This window comes from Mobula birostris, chromosome 20 (genome assembly GCF_030028105.1).
Source record: "Mobula birostris isolate sMobBir1 chromosome 20, sMobBir1.hap1, whole genome shotgun sequence".
NCBI classification, from domain to species: Eukaryota; Metazoa; Chordata; class Chondrichthyes; order Myliobatiformes; family Myliobatidae; genus Mobula; species Mobula birostris.
In genome coordinates, this window is record NC_092389.1 from 14,190,218 (window position 1) to 14,217,217 (window position 27,000).

Genomic DNA, 27,000 nt, shown 5'->3' on the forward strand with positions numbered 1-27,000 from the left:
AATGAACCTATACAATTTTTGAACATTTCTTGACTTCGAGTCATTTTTATCTCAGTTTATTTTTGGGGGAAAAGATATCCTTTGATTTGAATCTATGTTCTATTCACAACCACTCCCTATAGATAAACGTTTAATTGGTCTTGGTTTTCATACAGTCGTGTTTTCTGATAAACTGAAATGGAGTGATCATCGAACGCTGCATTTTACATTTTGTTCAAGCTTCATATTTATTGGCTTCAAACACCTGCAGGATTGAGGGCTCTCCATTTTAGAAGGAGTCAAAGTCGATCAACAATGTCACCTCAAAATGGTAGCCAAATACCATGAAGCTCTTTCAGTGTGACTGCAGGGGCGCTGTTGTTCCTTTCTGCATTGATAAGCAGTTTATATCGCCACCTGCTGACAAGAAACTAGTACTACAGAGAAACTGGCACCTTGAGAGACTTCTTAAGATCCATCCTCTGCCTACAGTTACTCTCTGATTTTGGTGTTGTTGGACTGGCAGACTGCTTGCATGTGGTGGTTATCTAGGACAGTCCAGAAGCAGGCATACAGTCCCTTCACTTTTTATTCTGGTGACGTCCTCCTTCCTTCTCAGTCCTGAAGAAGGATCTCAGCCTGAAACATTGACCGTTGATTCATTTCCATAGATGCTGCCTGACCTGCTGTGTTCCTCCAGCGTTTTTTTTGTTTGATGCATAAATTAGCATGAACTTAAATTAATATATAAATGATGCATAATTTACATGTGCAAAAATAAACGATATCATTCTATACATTTAATATTTACTATCACTTTTTTCTTGTAAATGCTAAAATCTTTCCAAGCCTCAGGTTTACTGCTCTTTTTTTGTTCTATTACTATCTTGTTTTGTTAGCTTCTTCCAGAACAATTTTCCTGTGCGGTTTAAAAGGACACATATTTATTATAAGCTACACTTTAATTTGTGTTTACTGTCATGATTTTTAATATCATTCCCCAATCTACCAGAGCCAGGCCATGCTTTGTTAATGTTAAGAGACTGAGGAGATATCAATGTCATATGTATCATTCTGACTGGTGGCATCATGGCCCTGCTATGGAGACTGCGATACACAGGATCGAAAGGGGCTTCTATCGAGGACATCTTCAAAAGGTGGTAACTCAGGAAGGCAGCATCTATCATTATCTGGGATATGCCCTCTTCCATTACTATCATCAAGGGGAAGGCATTGGAGCCTGAAGAACTACACTCAATGTTTTAGGAACAGCTTTTTCCCTTCTGCCATCAGATTTCTGAATGGCCCATTAACAGTACCTTACTATTCCTCTTTTGCACTATTTGTTTATTTATCTATTCAACGATTGTTTGTGACTTTTGGTAATTTGTTCCACCTGCACTGTACTGCTGCCTCAAAACAACAAACCTCACAACTAATAAATAGAGATTCTACAGATGCTGGAAATCTAGAGCAACACACACAAATTGCTGGAGGAACTCAGTAAGTCAGGCAGCATCTACAGAGAGGAATAAAGAGTTGACTGATTTCACGTCTTAAGCCAGTGACAATAAACCTGATTGGATTCTGATTCTGTACAGTGCTGCCCTCTGTTGGCCATGGTGAGTAGATCTTCTGGCACACATTCCTTTCCCTGAATGTAGTGCGCCAAGTGGCAGCAGCTTGTGTTAAATTTAGAGCAACACACAAAAAGTACTGGAGGAACTCAGTGGGTCAGGTGTCAAAGGAAGGAAATGGACAGTCAAACTTTCCAGTTGAAACCCTGACCTGGAATGAAAGATAGCTGTATAAAAAGATGGAGGGAAGGAGTGGTGATGATAGGCAGATGGGGGAGGGGAGAGTGGGAATAGTGCCAGAAGCTGGGAGGTGATAGGAGGAAATGACAAAGGGCTAAAGACAATAGAATCTGATAGGTAGGTGGACTATGGAATTGAGGGAGGGAGGTGGGGAAGCCAATAGGAATGGCGGGAGAGGGGAACCAGTGTGAGAAGTATGTGGGGGATGTGCAGATGGAGAGGAAAGAGGCAATGTGATGGGGAACAGGTAGATCGAGAATAGAGAGAAAGGGGGCAAAGGGGGGCAGTTACTGGAACTTGGAGAATTCAACATTAATGCTATCAGATGGATTATGATGTGCTGTTCTGCTAGTTTGCATTTAGTCATGTGGAGGAGTCCAGAGACAGACATGTTGGGGTGGAAATGAAGGGGAAGGGTCCGATTTGAAAATGGCTCGCAACCCAGAGATCAACGAACAGCAGGTGGAGCAGAGGTGCTCAGTGAGGCAGTCGTCCAGTCTGCTTTGAGGCTCGTTGATGTCAAGGAGGCCTCTTTGGGAGCACTGGATGCTATAAGTACCACTGCGGCATTTGTATGAGAAATACTGCCTCCTCGGAAGAGTTACTTAGGGCCCTGCATGGTGGTGAAGGGGGAGCATAGGGAAAGGCTCTTCACAAGAAGAGTGAACTTTGCCTGGCCTGGTCCATCCACGTTGATGTCAAGGCCAAGAAAGGTCAGCAATGCTTCTACTTCCTTAGGCAGCTTAAGAAATTTTGCAAATCCCTGTCAACCTTTACCCTTTTTATTGATGCAACATAAAAAGCATCCTGTCTGGCTGCGAGCAACACACACAACGTGCTGGAGGAACTCAGCAGGCCAGGCAGCGTCTATGGAAACGGTCTCGGCCCGAAACGTCAACTGTACTTTTTCCCCCCCATAAGACGCTGCCCGGCCTGCTGAGTTCCTCCAGCATTTTGTGTGTGTCACTCGGATTTCCAGCATCTGCAGATTTTTCTCTTGTTTGCTGTCTGGATGCATCATGGCCTTGAATGACAACTGCTCTGCACGTGACTGCAAGAAACTGCAGAGAGTTGTGGACCCAGCTCAGCACATCACAGAAAGCACCCCCTCCTCCCTGGACTCTGCCAACACTTCTCGCTGCCCCAGTAAAGCAGCCAGCGTATCAAAGTCCTCACTGACCCCAGATATTCTCCCTTCCTCCTCTCCCATTTGGGAGAAGATACAAAAGCTCGTGTCACAAAGTTTAAGTATAGTTTCTACCCCAATGTTATCAGACTCTTGAACAGACCTCTTGTACAATAAGGTGGACTCTTGGTCTCAAAATCTTGCACTTTATCACTTACTGCAATCTTTCAGTAGCTTTTACACTTGATTCTGCATTGTTATTGTTTTACCTTGTTCTAGCTCAATGCACTGTGTAGTGATTTGATCTACATGAACAGTATGCAAGACAAGCTTGTCATTGAATCTTGGTACATGTGACAAAAATAAACCAATTCCAATATCATTTCCTCTTGTGGTTCCAGTAGAGTGTCTGGGGTGGGAGGGAGGGATGAGCTGGCCAGGGGATCATGGAATGGTTCCTGTAGAAAGGGCAGGGGCGAGGAAGGTGATTAGTGGCAGAGGTTTTGAAGGATGATATGCTGGATGCATAGACTGATGGGATGGTAGTTGAGGACCAGGGGTTCTCTGCCGGGGGTGGGGGGGGGAGGGGATTAGATGAGGGCAGAAATGCAGGAACGAGAAGGAAAATGCGTGTGTGGGGAGAGGGGTGAGGCATTTTCTGAAAAAGGAGGACATCTCAGATGTCCTGGAGTGGACGGCTAGATGTCAGTGGATATTCTGTCTTTTGAAGTTGCGACAGGGAGATCAAGAAAGGGGAAGGAGATGTCAGAGATGGACATGGTCAGGGTAGAAGCTGGTGGTGGAGTTGATAAAATTGACAAGTTCTGCACTCGGGCTCCCTCTGCACCTTTTGTCGCCCTTCCTGAGCTACCTCATCCCCATCACCTTGCCTCATTCCCCTCCTCCATCTGCCCATCACTCCTCACTCCTCTCACTGGTTCCCCTTCCCCACCATTCCCCCCTGACCTCCCCACTCCCCACTCCCTCACCTCCCTGATTCCACCGTTTGCATCCCTTTGTCCCTTCCAACAGCGATTCCCAATCTCTCCTCTACCGTTTGCCTATCAGCCCGCCCACCTCACTTGGATCCACTATCACCTGCAGCTCTTGTTTTCCCTTTATACTGGCCATCTCCCCTCTTTCTAGTCCAGATGAAGGATCTCGACCCAAAAGGTCGACTGTTTCCCTCCACAGATGCTGCCCAACCCGCTGAGCTCCTTTGGCGTTTTATGTGTCGCTCCCGCGTCCCGATTCTGAAGCCACTTGTGCCTCCGGTGTTAAATTTTGGCCGATCCTTTGGGGGAGTTACAGCAAGCAACGCTGTAAGTCGACTGCCCTGCAACACTATTTTTGGAACGGAACTCCGAATTGACGCGAATGCCACACCCTAAAAATATTTCTGGTTCCCAAAAGAAAACCTGTTGCATCCTAGTTTCGTGCTGTTTCTGAGAACTTGCTTTCCTTAAATTATCTGCCGCAATTTCTACTCTTAACGATGGTGTCTGTACTCCAACATCTTAGACGTTGCGAAGTACTTGTAACGTCTCCAAAGGCGTTCCAACTCAATAAACTGAAGTACAATGTTTTAAAACATTGTTTGATTCACACCTTCTAGACATGTAAATATATTTTACATTGTATAAAACATTCCAACAAAACATTGTAAACGTTGGCGCCCTGACACGTCCGCAAACTTCGACTGAGTAAACACTTTTTAGGCATTGATTTCGCGAGAGGCTCCGCCTCCCAATTCCATGTTTGAACTTGTGATCCACCAGTTGTTCGCCTGCCTGGAGGTTCCCAATCTCCACGACTCCGCCTGTATATAAACCCAGAGAATAATAATTTTTTAAAAAAGCAGCGAAGGTGGATCTGCGGCTCGATGTGGCCCCATACCTCGTCGCGGGATCTGCTGGTGGCGGTGATACTCGCAGGTGAGTCTAAGGGGTTTAACACAGAGTCACGGGCAGGTTTAAAACATTTGAAAAAACCACCTGAAACCCTGTCAGTTTCAGGGGGCTCCCAGTCAGTCAATGACAGCGAAAGATATTTCATTTGGAACTTATTTTGTGAGGTAGATTTCGTAGGGCGTGGGGGAGTTATTCTTAACATTTCTGGATTCTGTCGCGTCGTCTTTCTACACGTTTGGAAGTATTAAAAGTAGAGGGTTCCCTTAAACTCTGTCCCAGTAGCAAATAGAAATTTGGAATCGAACTGTATTTGAATATCGAGTTGAATGTTGGACATATTGAAATCTCGATCGCACAACGTCCGCCTGATGAACCTGTCTGTAGCATTCCAGAGGGAGAAGTCGGCTACAGGTTGGAGCCGGCGGAAACAGCAGGGTGGATTTTGAATGCCGGTCGGCCATGATGTGAGTTCATGGCAGAACAGGTTCTGAGATGAATGGCCTTATCAATTTCTCCTGTGCTTGGCTTCTGGTAAATTACGCCTGTATGTGAGAAATTTGGGGCAAAAGATGAGATAAGTCCCCGATAGCTTGAAAGCGCGTACCACCAGTAACAAGAATACTCCGGTATTATAAGATTCTTGAACGAACTCCCTTACGCTAAAGATTCTAGATCGCTCAATCGATTTCGTTGTAACCCTTGTACTTTATTCTTTACCTGCGTTGCTCTTTATCTGTATATTCTATATATTTTTATTTTTATTACCTTGATGTATTTATGTATGGTATGCAAACAAAATCCATAAGACATGGGAATGGAGTTGAAGCATCGAGTCATCTGTGACATTCAATCAAGGCTGATTTATTTTCCCTCTCATCCCCATTCCCCTGCCTTCTCCCAGTAACCTTTGCCACCCAAGAACCTATAAACCTCTGCTTTAGATATATTTTAATATATTAGATACAGTACTCTGTGAAAGTCTTGGGCATATATATAGCTAAGACTTGCACAGAAATGTAGTAATTTTATGTAGTTAATTTATGTAGTGAATTTTATGTATTGCACTGTACTGCTGCAAAAGAAGCAAATTTCATGATATGTGAGTGATGATAAACCTGATTCTGATATGGGTCTCTGTTGTGGACTGAGAGTGGGAAGGGAGCAGGGAGAGGGGAATCATGGTTGGGAAAAGGGGGATGGGGAAAGGGAAGCACCAGAGAGACATTCTGTAATGATCAATAAACCAATTGTTTGGAATCAAATGATCTTGCCTGGTGTCTCAGGGCTGGGTGTGTCTGCACCCACAGCACCAGCATTCCCCTGGCACTCCTCTGCTACCTGTCCCACACCCCTCCTGGTGTTCCACCCTCACCATTCCCAATATCCTTTGCTCCTGTCAGATTTACAACCTCACTCTCTGCTCCATGTTGACAAAAGTCTTAGGTACCCTAGCTATAGAAATGTGTCTAAGACATTTGCACAGTACTGTATATTAAAAATATTTATACTGTGATATTAAATCAGGAACTGGTTGGGTTATTGTGTCAGGTCATTGTTGAAGGACAGTGTCACTGTGCTGATACAATGCGTGTTTGAAGCTTGCTGTGTGGGACCGAGCTGTACACGGCCAAGTGAGTGGAAATGCTGTGAGCTGCCCTGTGGAGGGGTGAGTGTGATGAATGGGAACACTGGCTGAAGGGCAAAGCCACAGCTCTGGCTGGAAACTGAGGTTGTGATCCCAGCCTGTGGTACCATTGAAAAGCCAGAAAATGCTGGAAAGGTCTTAAGTTCTGGTGGTCTTCAGACCTGAAACATTGACTCTGTTCTTTCTTCCACTGATGCTGCCCAATCTGTTGAATATTTCTAGTATTTCCTGTTTTCATTTCAGACTTCCAACATCTGTATGTTTTGAAGTCTTTGGTTGACCCAACAAGACATCAGACCAGCTTCTGGTCAGTTCTTTGCTTAGGGAGAGGTTGGATAGATTCCAGATAAAGCTGGGACATGCTGTGATTCCAGCAGTAGAACCGTCCAAGAGCAGATTGGCCAGGCTCAAGGAGATGCATGGGCTGGTCCTGTCCCTGTTTAAGTACTTCTGAAAGACCTGTTTATAAAGTGCTTTGACCATAAGACATAACAGTAGAATTAGGCCCTTCAGCCCATCAAGTCTGTTCTGCCATTCCATCATGGCCGATTTATTTTCCCTCTCAATCCATTCTCCTGCCTTCTCCCCGTAACCTTTGACTCCCTGACTAATCAAGAACCTATCAAACTCCGCTTTAAGTATACCCAATGATTTGGCCTCCACAGCTGCCTGTGGCAATTAATTCCACATCCTCTGGCTAAAGAAATTCCTCCTCGGCCCTGTTCTAAAGGGACACTCTTCTGTTCTGAGACTGTGCCCTCTGGTCGTAGACTCCCACACTAAAGGAAGCATCCTCTCTACATCCACTTTATCTAGGCCTTTCAATATTTGGTAAATTCCACCCCCCCCCCCCCCACATCATTATTCTGAACTCCATTAAGTACAGGCCCAGGGCCACCATTTTGATGTGATCAAGATGCTAAAAAATGTTGAACAAATACACTTCTCACTTTTCTTTTTACTCAGTCCTAGAAGCCCTTCTCACTATCTCCTGTTGAACAGTTCCAATACATGGAAATCTTTCCTACTCGTACAAACATTCAATGTTTGTTAAACTAATATTAAACCTCCATATGGTCAGGTTCATTCTTGAGCTCGGGGATCAAGTTTTGGTTGCTGAAATTTATCTCACTTTAGTCCATATATCCATCTACCTCAGCTTTTATCGAATCTACCTCCGCAGCTTTCGGTGGCAGGTGAGGCAAGAGGTAGAGAATTCCAGAGATGGTTTTCCTCCTTCTCCTCCAGTCCTAAGCAGGTGGTCCCTTATGTTGAAACTACACTCATAGATCGAAGCTTCCCACCGCTACCCTAAAAGGAGAAAACAAACCTACAGCAGTTGCTCTTTCAGTTCCCCCTTTGAAATTTGTATGTTTTCAAGATGTTACTCATAATTTTTTTTATAAGGAAGAGGTTAGGCTAATTCATAGGACAGCTTCCTCGTTCCAGGAATAGACAATAGGTGCAGGAGTAGGCCATTCGGCCCTTCGAGCCAGCACCGCCATTCACTGTGATCATGGATGATCATCCACTATCAGTATCCAGTTCCTGCCCTATCCCCATAACCTTGGATTCTGCTATCTTTAAGAGCTCTATCCATCTCTTTTTTGAAAACATCCAGAGACCTGGCCTCCACAGCCTTCTGGGACAGAGCATTCCATATATCCACCACTCTCTGGGTGAAAAAGTTTTTCCTCAACTCCGTTCTAAATGGCCTACCCCTAATTCTTAAACTGTGGCCTCTGGTTCTGGACTCACCCATCAGCGGGAACATGCTTCCTGCCTCCGGCGTGTCCAATCCCTTAATAATCTTATATGTTTCAATAAGATCCCCTCTCAGCCTTCTAAATTCCAGAGTATACAAGCCCAGTCGCTCCAATCTTTCGACATATAACAGTCCCGCCATCCCGGGAATTAACCTTGTGAACCTACGCTGCACTCCCTCAATAGCAAAAATATCCTTCCTCAAATTTGGAGACCAAAACTGCACACAGTACTCCAGGTGTGGTCTCACCAGGGCCCTGTACAACTGCAGAAGGACCTCTTTGCTCTTATACTCAATTCCCCTTGTTATGAAGGCCAGCATGCCATTAGCTTTTTTCACTGCCTGCTGTACTTGCATGCTTGCTTTCAGTGACTGATGTACAAGAACACCTAGATCTCGTTGTGCTTCCCCTTTTCCTAACTTGACTCCATTTAGATAATAATCTGCCTTCCTGTTCTTACCACCAAAGTGGATAACCTCACATTTATCCACATTAAACTGCATCTGCCGTGCATCTGCTCACTCACCTAGCCTGTCCAAGTCACCCTGCATTCTCATAACATCCTCCTCACATTTCACACTGCCACCCAGCTTTGTGTCATTGGCAAATTTGCTAATGTTACTTTTAATTCCCTCATCTAAATCATTAATATATATTGCAAACAGCTGCGGTCCCAGCACTGAACCCTGCGGTACCCGACTGGTCACCGCCTGCCATTCCGAAAGGGACCTGTTAATCGCTACTCTTTGTTTTCTGTCAGCCAGCCAATTTTCAATCCATGTCAGTACTCTGCCCCCAATACCATGTGCCCTAATTTTGCCCACTAATCTCCTATGTGGGACTTTATCAAAGGCTTTCTGAAAGCCCAGGTACACTACATCCACTGGCTCTCCCTCGTCCATTTTCATAGTTACATCCTCAAAAAATTCCAGAAGATTAGTCAAGCACGATTTCCCCTTCATAAATCCATGCTGATTCCGACCAATCCTGTTACTGCTAGTGAATTAATAGTGAATTCTTCTTTCCTCCTAATGCATGTATTGTTCCTAAACTTCCCTGTGCAGTTTAGCAAGGCTTCAGTACTGCATTTCACTTGCACTGAAGTCCAATACCCTATTGACCTATTAAGTTGTTTTATACAAAACTTCTACTTTCTTTTCTTCCGAACAAATGGATAAATTCAAGCTTTGATGTATTACAAACTTGAGCACTATGGAAGAAAGGGAAGGAGGAGGGGCACAGAGGGCTTTCTTCCCCCCCACCCCTTTTTTTCCATTCCCCATTCTTGTCCCCCTTTCACCCTTTCTCTTCTCCTCACTGCTCATCACCTCCCTTTGGTGCCCTCCTCTTTCCCTTTTTCCCATCTATGGTCCACTGTCCTCGCCTATTAGATTCCGTCTTCTTCGGCCCATTACTTCTTACATCTATCGCCTCCCAGCTCCCCACCTCCCCCACACACCTACCTTCCCCCTCACCTGGTCTCACCTGTCACCTGCCAGCTTGTACTCCTTCCCCTCTTCCCCCCCCCCCCACCACCTTATTCTGGCTTCTTCCCCCTTCCTCTCCAGTCCCGATGAACCGTCTCAAACTGAAACTTTGACTGTTTTTTCCCCTCCATAGATTCTGTCTGACTTTCTGAGCTCCTCCTGCACTTTGTGTATGTTTACAATTAATTTTCCCACAGACCCTCCCCTTGTTGTCCTGTTGGAGACCTGAGTTCTTTACAGTTGTCCTTTTCATTTAGTTCCCATGTAAAGGTGTAACTAGTTCCTGATGCTTGCTTCCAGATACAGCTTGTCTACTTGTGACTTGCTTCTTCATGCTCACTTGATATCTAGAATGACGTAGTAGGAGGAGGTTTGGCAAGCTCTGAGAATCAGCAATGTGATTAGGACTGGATAATCCATTATTAGTGATGTTGATTGAGAGATGAATATTGGCCAGAAGGCCAAGGAGATTATCTCATGTTTTCCTCAAAATGGTGGCATGAAATTCTTTGCAACCACCTCTGAGAAGGAATAGGCCTTCAGTATCACATTGAAGAGCTCAAACAACTTTTATTTATGTTGATATACAGTGCGGAACAGGCGCTTCAAGCCCCCCCCCCCCCCAGCAAACCCCCTATTTAATCCTAGCCTAATCCCGGGCCAATTTACAATGGCTAATTAACCTACCAACCCTTGTGTCTTTGCACTGTGGGAGGAAACCGGAGCACCCGGAGGAAACCCATGCAGTCACGGGGAGAGCGTACCAACTCCTTACAGGCAGTGGCGGGAATTGAACCTGGGTCGCTGGTACTGTAAAGTGTTGTGCTAAATCACTACACTACCGTGGTGCCCACTTTGAGTGCGATTTGAACACATGACCTCTGAGAATGTTAGCAACTGAGGTAAGGTAATTCTGTCCAATTAGTCCACTTGAATATAAGTGGGAAACACATCTGTAGTGGTTGGGTTTCAAATTTAGAGAAAACATTGGTCCTCCTGCTTTTTATAAGCTGTATATTTGAACATTATAAAGGCATTTGGATTGATCCCTGAATCCACAAAGAACCTTGTGAGTGTGCAAGGTTTGAAGTTAATTTCTAACTGTGCTGTTACTCTGGACTGGCCTTCAGGATTTTGCTTAGTTTTGCAAATGCTGCAGATATGTTTGGATAGTGAGGAAAAAGTTGGAGTTGGAACAAATTAGTTGAAGTAAATGAACTCGGAAACGAAGCATAGAACTAACGACAAATACAAATAATTTACTGCAATAACATGTTGTTGTGTCAGGAGTAGCGTGTGGGGGGTGCCATATCTTGCCCTATCAGCATGTTATGTAATTATTTCTCCCTTGTGCTTGTTTACTGCCTCGTAAATTGAACCTGTGCTATTTAGTTCAATTACTCCTTGTGTTAGTGAGTTCCAGATACCAGACTGAGAGTGTCGGAAGGGTGGCTATTAATGGAAATGGTTTGGGTACAGTTGGTTGGTTGTAATTTTAGTCAATGAGAACAGTGCTGTTAAGGTTGGGGTGGAGGAGAGATACTGCTGGAGTATAAGTGGGGAGTTTAATCGCGTGACATTATAATAACTCTCTGATCAAATCATCCTCAATTTTCTGACCAGTAAGGATAGGTGGTAACACCAGTGCCATGGTTAGTCTCAACAGTGGTGCACCACAAGCCCCCGACTCTACACTCACAGTGTGGCCAGATGCTGCTCCAGGTTTGTAGTGGGCTGCATCTCAGATAATGATGAGTCAGAGTACAGGAAGGAGGTCGAGTGCTTACTGACTTGGTGTTGTCACCAATGAACTGGAACCTGACAACTCGCACTCATTCCTCAACCGTGCTTCGTTTGCTTGTGCGCAAGGAGAACAGTATGGCCCCTGTCACCACACGGTTCTGACGTTATTGACAAGATGGATACAGATATTGATCCAATAGAAACTTCAGGTACTTTTGAATTCCATAATTAGCATATTTAAGTACCAATCCTAATAGATATTTTGGGTGCTAATATCCATTTAAATCTTGTGGTAAAGGTCAATAATACTTGAGAGTTAGTAAAATAACGATCCAATAATTAGTGTTGCCCTCAAATCCTTTATTTACATCTTTATCCAGTCTTGGTACACTTAGTGACTTTGGTTCCAAGGATTGAACATAAAAACTGTGCAAAGGAGAGTTGGGGTTTGAAGGCCATGTTCAGCCTAAGTGACTGCACTACATCTGCACACTGTCCCTCTCAGCTTATCATTTTGACTCTTGCTTTACTGAACTTCCACACTCACAAAAGGCTGTACAAAGTGTCTGCACTCTGTTCTGCCAGCTTACAGTTTTAACCCTTGCCTTGCTGTAGCCTTCACTCCAATGTCAGTAAAACAAAAGAGCTGGCCACTGACTTCAGGAAGGGGATGGTGTGCGTGCTGCTGTCATCATCAGCAGCTGAAGTTCAGAGGGTTGACAGTTTCAAGTGCTCAGGAGCTAAGATCACCAACAGACTGTCCTGATCCAACCATGTAGATGTCGTGGCCAAGAAAGCTCACCAAAGCCTCTACTTCCTCAGTAGGCTTAAGAAATTTGGCATATCCTTGCCAATTTTTGTCGATCTTTGTGCAGCCTGACCAGTGTCTTATAAAGACTCAGCATTATCTCATTGCTTTTATATTCTATTCCCCTTGAAATAAATACCAACATTGCATCACAGACTCAACCTGTGAATTAATCCTCTGGGAGTCTTGCACGAGGACGCCTAAGTCCCTCTGCACCTCTGATGTTTTAGTTTTCTCCCCACTTAGATAATAGTCTGCACTCTTGTTTCTTTTACCAAAATGCATTATCATACATTTCCCAACACTGTATTCCATCTGCCACTGTTTTGCCCATTCTTCCAATTTGTCCAAATCGCATTACTTCCACCTACCCTTCCATCTATCTCCATACCATCTGTAAGCTTTGCCACAAAGCCACCAATTCCATTATCCAAATCATTGACAATGTGAAAAGTAGCTGACCCAATACTGACCCTTGGGGAACACCACTAGTCACTGGCAACCAACTAGAAAAGGCCCCTTTTATTCTCACTCACTGCCTCCTGCCTGTCAGCCATTCCTCTATCCATGCCAGTGTCTTTCCTGTAACACCACAGGATTTTATCTTGTAAGCAGCCTCGTGGGTAGTACCTTATCAAATGCCTTCTGAAAATCTATGTAAATGACATCTACTGCCTCTCCTTTGTCCACCCTGTTTGTTACTTCTTCGAAGAATTCTAGCAGATTTGTCAGGCAAGATTTCCCTTTACAGAGCCTGATGGTTGAGGGGTAGTAACTGTTCTTGAACTTGGTGGTGACCCTTGCTTTTTCTTCACAAACATCCACGAAAACAGAGGAATGCCCCAAAGAATGAACGACAGTTAAATGTTAGATCCCCAAAGTAACCCCCCCCCCCAGCTCACCTCTCTCCTGCGCGCAAGTGGCGGCAAACACGATCCCCCCTTCTCCCACCAGCAAAAAAAAAGTGGGAAGAGATTCGATAAAAGGAGAAAAGGGTAAGAGCTGAGAAAGGAAAAAAGAAATTCTGCTTGGTGAGGAGAAGCTGGTATGATGAATGCTTCTGAACTTTAGACTGTGGAGTGCAGAGGACTCTGGGATCTGTGACGTTGCAGGTTGTTTGAGGAGCGAGATGGGTAGTGATGGTACAGAGGAGGGAGATCTTCAGAGAATATGTAGTTGGTGACCTGAAGTACCAAATGGGAAGGGACAATCCAGGGCATTTGTTAAATGAGGTATATAAACAAAAACGATTAAGGAAATGGGTGCAAGAATCAGGTTTAATATCACTGGCATATGTTGCAAGATTTGTTAACTTTATGGCAGCAGTAAAATGTAATACATAATATAGAAAAAAACTGAGTTACATTAAATAGTTAAGTTAAAATAACTAGTGCAAAAAAAACGCAAGAAATAAAAAAAGTGTTGAGATAGTGTTCATGGGTTCATAGAAATCAGATGGCAGAGGGGAAGAAGTGGTTCCTGAATCATTGAGTGTGTGCCGTCTTCCTTCCTGATGGTAACAATGAGAAGAGGGCATGTCCTGGGTGGTGGGGGTCCTCAATGATGGGAGTTGCCTTCCTATGGCACCGCTCCTTGAAGATGTCTTGGATACTACGGAGGCTGGTACTCATGATGGAGCTGACCAGTTTTACATGTTTCTGCAACTTACTTTGATCTTGTGCAGTAGCTCCCCCCAATACCAAACAGTGATGCAGCCAATCAGAACGCATCATACATTACAATAAGTGTCCAATCCACTACAGATGACTGATAATTTCAAAAAGTGACTTGAATCTCATAACTTTGGGCAAATCCCAAACACTTTATTGCCATATCTCTTTACAGTCACTGTCCGACACAGGAAGTATAGCAGCCCTTTTGTACACAGCAAACCCTGCCAACTTCACACACAAAATGCTGAAGGAACTCAGCAAGTCAGGCAAAATCTATGGAGGGGAATAAACAGTCGCCGAGAACTTTCACCTGACTTGCTGAGTTCTTCCAGCATTTTGTGACTGTTGCTTATGATTTCCAGCATCTGCAGAGTGTTAATCACTTCTTTCGTGATGCTTGTGAGGGGTAAATTTTGGCAAGGACAGAGAGGAAGAAGTATTCTTATGGAATCTACATTCACTGGCAGCATCTCCAAGTTTGCGGATGACACGAAGCTGGGCGGCAGTGTTAGCTGTGAGGAGGATGCTAAGAGGATGCAGGGTGACTTGGAAAGGTTAGGTGAGTGGGCAAATTCATGGCAGATGCAACTTAATGTGGATAAATGTGAGGTTATCCACTTTGGTGGCAAGAACAGGAAAACAGATTGTTATCTGAATGGTGGCCGACTAGGAAAAGGGGAGGTGCAACGAGACCTGGGTGTCATTGTACACCAGTCATTGAAAGTGGGCATGCAGGTACAGCAGGTGGTGAAAAAGGCGAATGGTATGCTGGCATTCATAGCAAGAGGATTCGAATACAGGAGCAGGGAGGTACTACTGCAGTTGTACAAGGCTTTGGTGAGACCACACCTGGAGTATTGTGTGCAGTTTTGGTCCCCTAATCTGAGGAAAGACATTCTTGCCATAGAGGGAGTACAAAGAAGGTTCACCAAATTGATTCCTGGGATGGCAGGACTTTCATATGATGAAAGACTGGATCAACTAGGCTTATACTCTCTGGAATTTAGAAGATTGAGGGGGGGATCTGATTGAAACGTATAAAATTCTAAAGGGATTGGACAGGCTAGATGCAGGAAGATTGTTCCCGATGTTGGGGAAAGTCCAGAACGAGGGGTCACAGTCTGAGGATAAAGGGGAAGCCTTTTAGGACCGAGATGAGGAAAAACTTCTTCACACAGAGAGTGGTGAATCTGTGGAATTCTCTGCCACAGGAAACAGTTGAGGCCAGTTCATTGGCTATATTTAAGAGGGACTTAGATATGGCCCTTGTGGCTAAAGGGATCAGGGGGTATGGAGAGAAGGCAGGTACAGGGTTCTGAGTTGGATGATCAGCTATGATCATACTGAATGGCGGTGCAGGCTCGAAGGGCCGAATGGCCTACTCCTGCACCTATTTTCTATGTTTCTGTGAATGAAATATCTCATTGTCCACACCAATATGAACGCTGTAAATCTAGACTTGTGTTTCAGAGGTGAGGAATCCAACTCCACAGATGTAACTTTGAGAATTTGTTAATCTCAAAGTGAAAAGATGGGTTCTCTAAAAATGAACATAACATCTTCTGAATATTGGGCAACTTGATATCCCTACCAAGTTACCTATTTTAGCTCCTATATGATGCCAGTCTCATGACTAACATGTTATTCAATTGTATTAAACTGCCAGCTCTTGGACAAAGGGTGAGTGACTATTTGACAGTGAGCACAATTTCCTAAAAAAAACAATTAACTCTTTCATAGTTTCTGATAAAATTAATGGGTCTCCTTACAGCACACTTCCAGGATGTTAGGAAATTAGCCATTTATTCAGAACTGATACAAGGAGACAGAACAGAGGCTATATGTGCACAGCATTAAGTTTGTATTTGCTATAACATACTGGAGGGCATTTAGACCGTTTCTGACTTTGTCAGTTCTCAGAGCAATCTCATTTCCTCTGTAATTCCCCTGTAACTCATTCCTTGTCATATCTGTTCATTATTGCAGCCCCTCCCTAATTCTCTCAGATCCCCCTATATAAAGGGCAATGTACAGGAGATAATTAGTCTACCAATTAACATGTTGTTGGAATGTGAGAGGAATCCAGAGCACCCAGGGGAAGCCTACACAATGCAGGGAGAACATGAAAACTCTGCACACAGACAGCAGCAGTTGAACCTAGTTTGCTGAGGCTGGTGAGACAGCTGTACTCCCTGTAGTGGCACTGACCCACTTCTTGTCATAAAGGTTAAATATTAAAATCAGATGGTATGTCCCATGCTGAGTGTTTGAAATGATACTGCAAGGAATGTTAGCGTGGGCAAGCAGGGACATGTTTGGGCGATAACATTCTGCTATGCGAAGAAATAGAATTATCTTATTGACTCTTTGGGGTTTGGCCCAAGAAACGTCATGAATACTTGGCACCACAATGCACTGAGCTGATGAAATGGTCCGTTTGCAAGTTAGGTGAAATATTTGATCCTGATGAAGGGTCTCGGCCCGAAGCGTCGACTGTATGCTCTTCTCCATAGATGCTGCCTGGCCTGCTGAGTTCCTCCGGTATTTAGTGTCTGTTGCTTGGATTATTTCATATGACTAGTTTTGCGTTTTGAGATTGTGAAACATTGGGAAATTGTTTCGATGTTATAATTGTTGATTAACAGGGTTTGGGGTAATCGGGGAAGAAAAGCTGAGGTGAGAAGATTCCTTTTCCCCAGTGTAAGAAAATGGTGCGTGATAATTCCATAACAAGTTTCCATAAGGATTTCAAACTGTATCACTGAAGGATTGAAATTGCAGAGCTGTAGTGAAAGAATAGGGGAAGGGATTAACTGGATAACTTTTCCAAAGAGATGGCATGTGCAATATTAGGCACAGAAATAGATCCTTTGTCCCGCTGAGTCTGTACTGACCATTGAGGACTTATTTACACATTCTATTTTTCACTCCCCACATTCCCATCTAGCCTTCTCCTTCACACTCGAGGCAACTTGCAGTGGACAATTAACACCCCAATTTTCATGCTTTCGGGATGAAGGGTGTTTTCGCATGGTCACAGAGAGAATCTCTGTCTGTGCCTGACACACAGACAGCACTGGAGGCAGGGATCGAACCTGTTCACTGACCTTAAGCCACATCCTCTGACCGAATCTCAGGCAGATATCCCATTCACTCAAAGTGTGGTTTGAAGGGACAGTTGTTGGATTCAGGTTTCAGCTGGAATGACCTTGAAACTTGTAGCTTGACCTAAAACCTTGAAACATATTTTGTGGTGCTAATATTTGTATGTGCCAAAAGTACTGGTGTGAGGTGTTTATCTGTACTTTGCAGCTAGTGATTGTTCTGACATTTTATTTCCTGCAGTATTTAGAGCACGAGATGCTAATTGATAAATTGTAATCTGAGCCCAGCTAGTGGTACCACCTCTTCAGTCTTTTACCCAGTTGATCCTGTTTGCCACAATGCTGAAAATAAAACTCCCATGACTCACTTGCAGTTGACTCAATAGTTGCACAAAAAAAAATTGTTTTTCACTAGGCTAAGTTTGGATGAAGCAGGTTGCTTTTGTTAATCACACTGGCTTCACATTAAGATTAATTGCCCTTATTTTTAGGACCTGGGCAGTATTGTTGGAGACATACCCTCCCCAGTGTTTGTCAAGGATTAACTTTATTTTCCATTTACCTTTACATGTATTGGGCATTTGCTGTGAAGTGTTGGTCAGGGTGCAACATGTAACGAAAAACAACATTCAACAATTATAAAGTATAAAGAATTATATAAAAATAAAGTTAAAGTACAAATATGGAATCAAATGTGCATAAATAACAGCATGTATTTATAGTTCAAAGTAAATTTATTAAAGTACATGTATGTCACCGTACACAACCCTGAGGTTCATTTTCTTGCGGGCATACTCAATATAACCAATAACCATAATAGAATCAATGAAAGACTGCACCAACAGGGCGGACAACCAGTGTGCAAAATGCCACAAACTCTGCATGAACCTACAAAAAGAAAGAAAAATAATGATAATAATAAATAAACTATAAATATTGAGAACATGAGATAAAAGAGTCCTTGAAAGTGAATCCACGGGTTGTGGGAACATTCCAGTGATAGAGCAGGTGAAGTTACCCCCTCTGGTTCAAGAGCCTGATGGTTCAGGATTAAAAACTGTTTCTGAGGCTTCTGACCTTCGTCCTGATGACAGCAGCAAGAAGAGAGCATGGGGGTCCCTGATGACGGATGCTGCTTTCCTGCAACAGCACTCCATGTAGATGTGCTCAATGGTGGGGAGGGCTTTACCTGTGATGGACTCGGCCATATACACTACTTTTTCTGGGATTTTCCGTTCAAGGACATTGGAGTTTCCATACCAGACCTTGATGCAGCCAGTCAATATACTCTCCACCACACATCGATTGAAGTTTGTCAAAGTTTTAGATGTCATGCTGAATCTTCACAAACTCCTATTGAATTAGAGGCGCTGCTGTGCCTTCCTCTTAATTGTACTTGCGTGCTGGATGCAGGACAGGCCCTCTGAAATGATAACGCTGAGGATTTTAGAATTGCTGATCCTCGATAAGGACTGGCTTGTGGACCTCCTCTTGAACTCAATAATCAGCTCCTTACGTTCTAAGTGTTTACAGGGCAGTGCAGTAATAGAGAGGGGGGGGGGTGGGGGGCTAACTAGAATGGTTGATCAAATTTAACTGCATGGGGGAAGAAACTGTTAAAATGGTGTGAAAGCTTTGTTTTAATAGCTGTATAGCATTTTCTAGGAAGGAGCTTTTAGAAAAGGCAGCTTGCTGGGTGGATGGTGTCTGCAATGATTTTCCTTGTCTACTTTTTTGTCCTGGACGCATACAAGTCTTGCAGTGATGGAAGACTGCAGCCAATTACCTGTTCTGCTGACCTGATAGCTTGCTGTAGTTTTTGGCTATTGTGAGAGGATATGCTGCACAAAACCAGACAGTAATAGCTGTTGTGAGGATGCTTTCTATGATGATAAAATGCAGAATTGCTCTAGTATGTTCTGTGGAAGATAGAATTTTACCAGCTGCCACAAGAAGTACATCCTCTGCTGAACCTTTCCATTAGTGAAGTGGATGTGGTTCTCCCACATGGGGTCCTGTGAAATAATGGTGCCCAGGAACCTGTTAAAATGGTGCTAATTATAGAGTTGTTGATGATTGGGCAGCGAGGAGACACATTTCACTTGAAATTGAATATGCATCTCCATGGCTTTGAGGGCATTCAGCTCCAAGCTGCTGTGATTGCACCAAGACAATAGGTTGCTTATTTGTTGATGGTAGTTGGATTAGTCATCTCCTGTAATTAATCTAATGTCAGTAGATCATTGGAGTGCAGTCATTGGTGTAGGTAGAAAATAGGAGATGGGAGGGAACACATCTATGTGGTGCTCCAGTGCTGAGTCTATCCTGAGTTGTTACAGGATCAGGGAGGCCAGTCTGACAACTTCTGTTCACTATCATCACACCCACCATTGTGCTCAGTCCTACTTATCAAATCTTTTTGTGTTTGGGAGCTGTCATTGCATTTTTCATGCCAGTGTTTCCATATCTCATTAAAGTTAGTGTATTAACAGCGGTTGGTCTGGGTAAGTTTCGGTGTGGGGTGTAATGTGAGAATGGTTTGAGAAGTGAGGTCTTTCCTATTGGTACCTGGAGTCAAGGATGATGTTTGTTTATACCAGGCCACCTTGTCCTCTCTCAAAGGAGAGAAATCTTCCCCATTGTCATATTCCATATTCTTCAACCAATATCCTCATAGCAGACAATATGCTCAATGTCTCATTGCTGTTTACTACAGAGACTTGCCCACTGGGATGGATCATTATTTCTGTTAGAATATTTGCCTTCATGTGGTATTAGAAATAGGAACAAAAGAGTGGGTGAATGTTCTGTGGAACAGCAGAAACAAGCTAGGCAATCTTTGCAACCTGTCTGTCCCATATCCAACCCTTTCCTTTTCATGTACCTGTTCAAATATCATAATTGTACTCGCCTCTACCACCTCCCCGGCAGCTCATTCCACATATTCACGTGAAAAGGTTGTCCCTTGAGTTCTCTTAAAATTTTCCGCTCTTACCTTAAACCTAATCGCTCTAGTCTTGGACTTCCATAATCTGGGGAAAAGACTTTGGCTATTCATCTCATGATCCGCCTGTTCATCTATGACCCTACATGATTTTCCCTCAACCTCCTACACCCCAGGGGAAAAACAGTCCTAGCCTATCCAATCTCTCCTTATTCCCATTATCCATGGTAGGATGATTGAGGTTTTGACTGCTTTTAGACTATTAATACAAGTGGTCTTTCTAAGGGAGGCTCCCTCCAGATTGGCAGCATCTGCTAAAGGGTGAAGTGTTCTTTTTTTAAGAGATTGCCTAACCCATTCCTTGTGACCAATGAATGGTTACTTCTGTTGTAAACGATGTTGTAAATGAGTGTATGTTTAAAAATAATGTCAAGGAAGTATTCACAGGAATTAAGATTTATGCAAAGTGAAGTTAATAATCAGAACATTAGCTGTTGTGTAATAGTTGAATACACAGGAACTGTGCATTTGCACAGTACATGACTCTTATCTGAGAAACTGTAACTCTGTACATTTGTGAAGTGAGTGGTGCTAATCTTGCTGAACGGTGATCTATTTCCTGTGCAGGTATCGGCAATGTTGCTGGTGTTCACGTGTACACAGAAGGCAATGTTGAGGCCCGAAATGGCACCGAGCGCCGTCTAAAGTGCACATTTCAATCCAGCTCCCCTGTTGGGAAACAGACGACTGTTACCTGGTCCTTCCGACCCGAGAACAGTGGCACTGAGGAAGTTGTGAGTATTCTGGGTGGAGCTCCAGCACAAAATGAACTCTCGGACTGGGAATGCACCGACAGAACAACACAAGCTCAGTGTTACATTGATTAATCCCTTCCCAACAGGTGTCTCCTGCCCCAAATACTGTGGCTTGGACTCGCTTCACTAGATACGGTTTGAATCCTGTGCCACACAAACTGCATGTCTCTGGCAAGACCAGCATTAGAGTCATTGAGTTAGAAAGCACAGAAACAAGTCTTTTTGCCCAATTCGTCGATGCTAAGCTAGGAGTCTCCCTGAGCAATCTCCTTTGCCTGCATTTGGCCAATATTCCTCTTACTCTATCCTAATCACACCCACCGCCACCACTCCTTCTGGCAGCTCGTTTCAGATACCCCTTGCCCTCTGTGTGGGAAAGCTTGCCTCTCATATCATTTATAAATTGTTCCCTCTTGCGCTAAACCTGCGCACGCTAGTTTTGTGGACACAGCTCAGCACATCACAAAGGCCAGCCTCCCCTCTCTGGACTCTGTCTAAACTCCTCATCTCGTTAGTAAAGCAGCCAGCATTTTAAAACAATATTTTTATTAAATTCTACCTATATTTCACATATACAAATAAACTATAATAATTAAACTAAATAGTGAAACATGTCATTATGTTTTTCACCATCAAAGGAAAAGAAATATAACATTACACATATTTCACATATTTAACAAAACAAAATAAAAACACATCAGGAAAAAAAAACCATTAAAAGCACTCAACAACACACAGCTATTTCAAAATGACTGTGCACCTTGACGTCCAAGAAAGTCCAATAAAGGTTTCCACACATTTTCAAATTCTCCTGCCCTTCCTCTGGTTATGTAAGTCAGTCTCTCCAATATAATACAAGATGCCATCTCCTTCACCCATACATGTATGGAAGGTATATCCATTTTTCTCCAAGATAAATTTATCATCCTCCTGGCCTGCAGGAGTCCAAAGTCAATTAAAGTTGACTGTTTTGAACTAACGGAAAAGTTTTTTGGATATATACCTAGTACACACATTTTTGCTTGGTGAGGCACCTTTATTCCAACAATCTCCGATATAGTCTGAACAACTATTTTCCAGTATTTTTTAAATTTTGGACAGTCCCATACACAGTGAAATAGAGTACCTTTTTCTTCTAAACATTTAACACAAGTGTCTGGGATGTCAGGGGACCAATGGTTCAGTTTGACCAGGGTAATATAAGTTCTCATTAACCATTTGTATTGTAATAGCTTCATTCTCCTGTTAATTGATTTTTTGGGCTTTTAAGCACGCCATTTCCCACTCAGTTTCTTGTATGTCCTCTTGAACATCCATTCTCCATGCCTCTAGCCTGTCAATGGTGGACTCCTTATCATATGACATCAAAGCTGTATAGAATAAAGAAATCTGACTCCTCCCCGTTAGGTTTCAAAGCGTAAGAGTTTCAAGATGTGATAGTGGTGGGTCAGATATTAAATGCTTATATTTTGATAATATGAAATGTTTCAGTTGCAAATATTTAAAAAGTGTTTTTTAGGAATATGGTGTGTCTGACACAATTGATCAAATGTCATAAGATTACTATTCATATAAAGGTCCTCTATTTTCTGCACACCTTTGTCTGCCCAGATTGTGAAACCACCATCTGCTCTTCCTGCCCTGAAGTATGTGTTGCCCCATACCAGGGAGAAGCGAGAAATGGGAGGAGTATCTTTAATATGCTGATGTGCTTTATACCAGATGTCAATAGTATTTTTGAGGAAAGGGTTCTCAGTTGTTCTTTTCAGATTTCTGAGGTCTGCAGAGTATAGACAGAGCTATAATGGGAGGTTTGGTACTGATGCCTGTTCCACACTCACCCAGGCTGGAAGGGCCTCCATTGAGAAATAAAACAATGCAGAACGTAACTGAGCAGACCAATAATACCATTTCAGGTTCGGGAGCCGTAGCCCTCCCCTTTCATACGGCAGATATAGCAGCCTAAGTCTCAGTCTAGATTTTTTATTATTCCAAATGAATTTACTAAAGATACTATTAAGCTTATCAAAAAATAATTTTGGTAGTGGGAGAGGAAGTGATTGGAAAAAGGTATAGAAATTTTGGTAATATATTCATTTTGATCATATTTGTATGGCCATTGATATGGGCATTGTTATTTATCGATCCAACATCTCCTTCACTTCGCCCACTAGTGGGTCATAGTTTGTAGGGACGATCGTTTTAATTTCAGGAGTAATTTTGACACCAAGGTACGTTTGTAGGTAAATCCTTCCTAAATGGGGCTTTTATGACTGGTTTCAATCTTTCTTCTTTGTTGATGATTTTGAGTTGTTAATGTTATAACCAGAGAACTGTGCAAACAATTCAATCTGTTGCACTAAGTTTGGAATACTGACGGATAAATTTGTTAAAAAAAGAATCACGTTGTCAGCATATAAGGATATTCTATGTTCCTGTTCTCCTAACTGGACGCTCGACAGGCTTGTCTGCGTTCTTATTGCCATAGCCAGGGGTTCTATGGCCAGTATAAACAACATTGGTGACAAAGGGCATCCCTGGCGAGTAGATCGTTCCAAGTTGACTGGTTTAGAAACTATATATTTGTTAAGACACTGGCTATTGGGTTTGTATATAAATTCTGAATCCATTTAAGGAAGTTCTTTCCAAATCCAAATCTAGGCAATACATTAAATAAATATGGCCATTCTATTGTATCGAAGGCCTGCCAAGCATCCAGTGATAATACTGCTGTATCTTTAGCATCAAATTTTTCATGAATTATGTTAAGAACTCTTCTACTATTATGGAATCCTTGGCGTTTTTGCACAAAACCATTCTGATCATTATGAACTAGATGTGGAATATAAGGATCTAATCTTCTTGCTAAGGCTTTACAAAGTATTTTTGTGTCCGATCCAGTTAGACTTATCAGTCTAAATGAGGAACATTCTGTAGGCAGTTTGCCTGGTTTCAGGATCAGCGTTATCATTGCCAGCCTTAAGGAGGGTGGGAGAGTTCCATTCCGATAAGATTCGTCATGCATATTTAAGAGTGGGACAGTAATTTTTCTTGAAATGTTTTGTAGAATTCAATTGGTAGGCTGTCAGGCCCTGGTGCTTTACCACTGTTAATACTTTGGATAGCCTGTGATATCTCTTCAATTGTTTTCCCTCTATCTAACTCCTTTTTTGCATCTTCTGTCAGTGTCTGGAATTGAAACTGATAAAGAAATGTGTCCCGTTCTTCTGAGGCTTGGGGGCATTCTGATCTATATAAATGTTCATAAAATTCTCTAAAAATGTTATTAATTTCCAGTGGGTCTACTGTTAGGCTTCCTGAAGAGGTTATTCTACTGTTAATTGCTCTATCAGACTGTATTTTTTTAATTCTCCACGCCAAGAGTTTCCCAGCTTTTTCTCCTTGATCGTAATAAGATTGCTTCAGCCACATTAAACTTTTTGCAGCTTTATCAGCAGATAATTTATTATATTTGGCTCTCAAAGGTAGCAAATCTCTTTGTTTTGTTGGATCATCCCTTTGTTTTGTTGGATCATCCCTTTCATTTAGTTCTATCTCTAAAGATTTAATTTGTTTTTACAAAGTTTCCATCTCTGTTTTTTGCTGTTTGGCCTTAAAGCTTGTGTAGCTAATGATTTCTCCTCTAATATATACCTTGAACGCCTCCCATCTCGTGCTGGCGCTAGTTTGATCTGTATTTAACTCAAAATAACTATCTATTTTAGTTCCCACAAACTTAACAAAGTCTGGGTTTTGTAGCCATCTCACCTGAAATTGCCAGTTAGGGGGACTGTGAATAAATTTCTCTCTATGAATACTTAATGAAATAGCAGCATGGCCGCTTATTGCTATGCCATCATACCAGCAACTTTTAATCTTTGATAAGAGCTCTCTTGAGACAAGAAAATAATATGAGAACGAGATTTACATATACTTGAATGGCAAGAGTATTCTATTTTGCCAGGGTTTTGTTCTCTCCATACTTCAACCAAATTTATATCCACAATGTATTGTTTTAGTAACTTTCTAGTTTGTGCCTTATAGGTATCACAGCCTGTAGAGCGATCCATTGCTGGGTTTAAAGTACAATTAAGGTCTCCTCCAATGATATAAAAGCCTCGTAAAGTGGACACAGTAAGGAAAAAATCTTCAAAAAATTTGGGATTATCCTCATTTGGGCCATATATTGTGACTAGGTTTAATGTGAAAGAAAGGATTTTACCTTGCTTAATAACATACCTTCCGGCTGAGTCTTGAATTGTTTTTATAGTTTGAAATGGTATCGTTCTATGAATAAGAATAAGTACACCTCTAGCATAGTTGTTGTATGTTGCATAGATTACTTGGCCTGGCCGTCTATTCCATACCAGTTTAATATCTGAGACTGTCAGATGGGTTTCTTGAAGAAAAATTATTTTGGACTTAAGCTGTTTGATCCTATTTATAACCTGTTTCAATTTGGTTAACTCCTTTGGTCCCCTATAACATTCCAGCTTGTGACTTTTATATTAAAGATATTCTGAGTGCTCGTTTGTTCCATATATAGTACATGTCAATTATACCAGGAAAAGGAGTGAGAAATATTACTGCTGTGTTGGGTGCATGACATACATATAGAAAAAGAAAAAACACATATACATTTACACATATAGACATTTGAACTCTTGAATGTTCAGATATGGCCCTTGTGGCTAAAGGGATCAGGGGGTATGGAGGGAAGGCAGGTACAGGGTTCTGAGTTGGATGATCAGCTATGATCATACTGAATGGTGGTGCAGGCTCGAAGGGCCGAATGGCCTACTCCTGCACCTATTTTCTATGTTTCTATGAATTCCCCCTCCCTTACTCAAAACAAAAAACTATACGGCTTGTGCTGATCCATTCTGTGGAAGAGCAGCCAACTGTGTGAACCTAACTCCATCGGCAACTAGTGATGCCCATCAACCATGCACCTTATTATATCTTGAACGTTATATACTCAACCCACTTAGCATAGAAATAAAATCAAAGTAGCCACTGAACTATATGCCAGTATTGCCTATTTTAAATGTTCGTTCAGATCTATGGAGTTCCATCTCAATAGAATTAAGGTTTCAACAAAAATGTTATAAATAATGAAAATAGGCAAAATAATAAAGCTAATCTGGCGGCATAAACAACCTCTTAAATACAGTATCTTTTCAAGACTAGAATAAAAGAGGCTAAAGTGGCAGTTCTAGAAAAAGAAAAATAAAGGAAGGAAAAAAAATGTCTTCTGGGACTCAGTGCAGGCTTATACCTGTTAAGCAGTCAGTATCAGCTGATTCTCATGGGTATGGAAGTAAACAAATCTGACCACTGCCTTAATCAGACCCCTCAGGTGTGTCCTCGATGGAAATGTTCTGCCTCTGCATCTGGTGATGTAAACGGGAGTATTTTCCCATTGTGAAGGACCCTCATCTTGCATGGCTTATGTTGAAATCCGCGGAATGTTCCTTTTTCGACAAGCACTCTTCTGACCGTGTTGAACTCATTTCGCTGTCACATGGTCTCAGCTGAGAGGTCCTGAGCGAAGAAAAGCTTGTTTCCCTCATACATGATATCACACTGTTTAGTGAAGTGAAACTCCCGATCCTGAAATCTCAGGAACTGAATGAGAACCGCTCTGTTCTGGTTTGGTTTCGGCGGTGCGAGAGTTCGGTGAACTCTTTCTAGAATGAAGGATCTGTCGGTGTCCAGCTCCAGCCAGCACGGCAGCATGTTTTGTATAAACTCCAGCAGAGGTTGGTTTCCCTCAGTGCCCTCCCGGAGGCCGAACAACCACAAGTTTTCCCTTCGACTCCGATTCTCCAGGTCTTCAGTCTTGGATTCCAAGTGGGCGATTCGTTTCATGGCATTGGTTAGTTCAGTCTTGTTCTTTTCCAGGTGCTCCTCTGTCGTCATTATTCGTTTTTCAGCCTCTTCCATCCGTGTGGTATTAGAAGCAACATTTCGTTTCACCCCCGACATCTTGTTTTCCAAGACAGCGACAGAGCTGGCCATCTTACCTAGGCGGTCATCTATACTGTCCAGTTCTGATCCAAATCCTCCAAGCTCAGAGTGAAGTAACTTTAGTTCAGCTAGAACTGCCGTTAGCTCCGTCATGTTACTAGTAGCTTCCTCATCTTGCTCTGTTGATGGAGTGTTGATTTTCAGTTTTTGGGA

The 27,000-nt window shown here is 42.6% G+C and overlaps 1 protein-coding gene across 3 annotated transcripts in view; it reads left to right on the forward strand.

The window, feature by feature from the left end:
- The first annotated feature begins 4,608 nt into the window (after positions 1–4,608).
- The window catches only part of LOC140185062 (myelin protein zero-like protein 2), a 29,260-nt gene continuing 6,868 nt past the window's right edge, over positions 4,609–27,000 (forward strand). Inside the window, exons 1-2 of one of the 3 annotated variants that reach the window (XM_072238298.1) lie at positions 4,609–4,856; positions 20,630–20,796. In XM_072238298.1, coding sequence (XP_072094399.1) covers positions 4,805–4,856; positions 20,630–20,796 — 219 coding nt within the window. In that variant the 5' untranslated portion in view covers positions 4,609–4,804. The remainder of the gene's footprint in view (positions 4,857–20,629; positions 20,797–27,000) is intronic. The other 2 variants (XM_072238297.1, XM_072238299.1) reach the window with 2 other exon arrangements.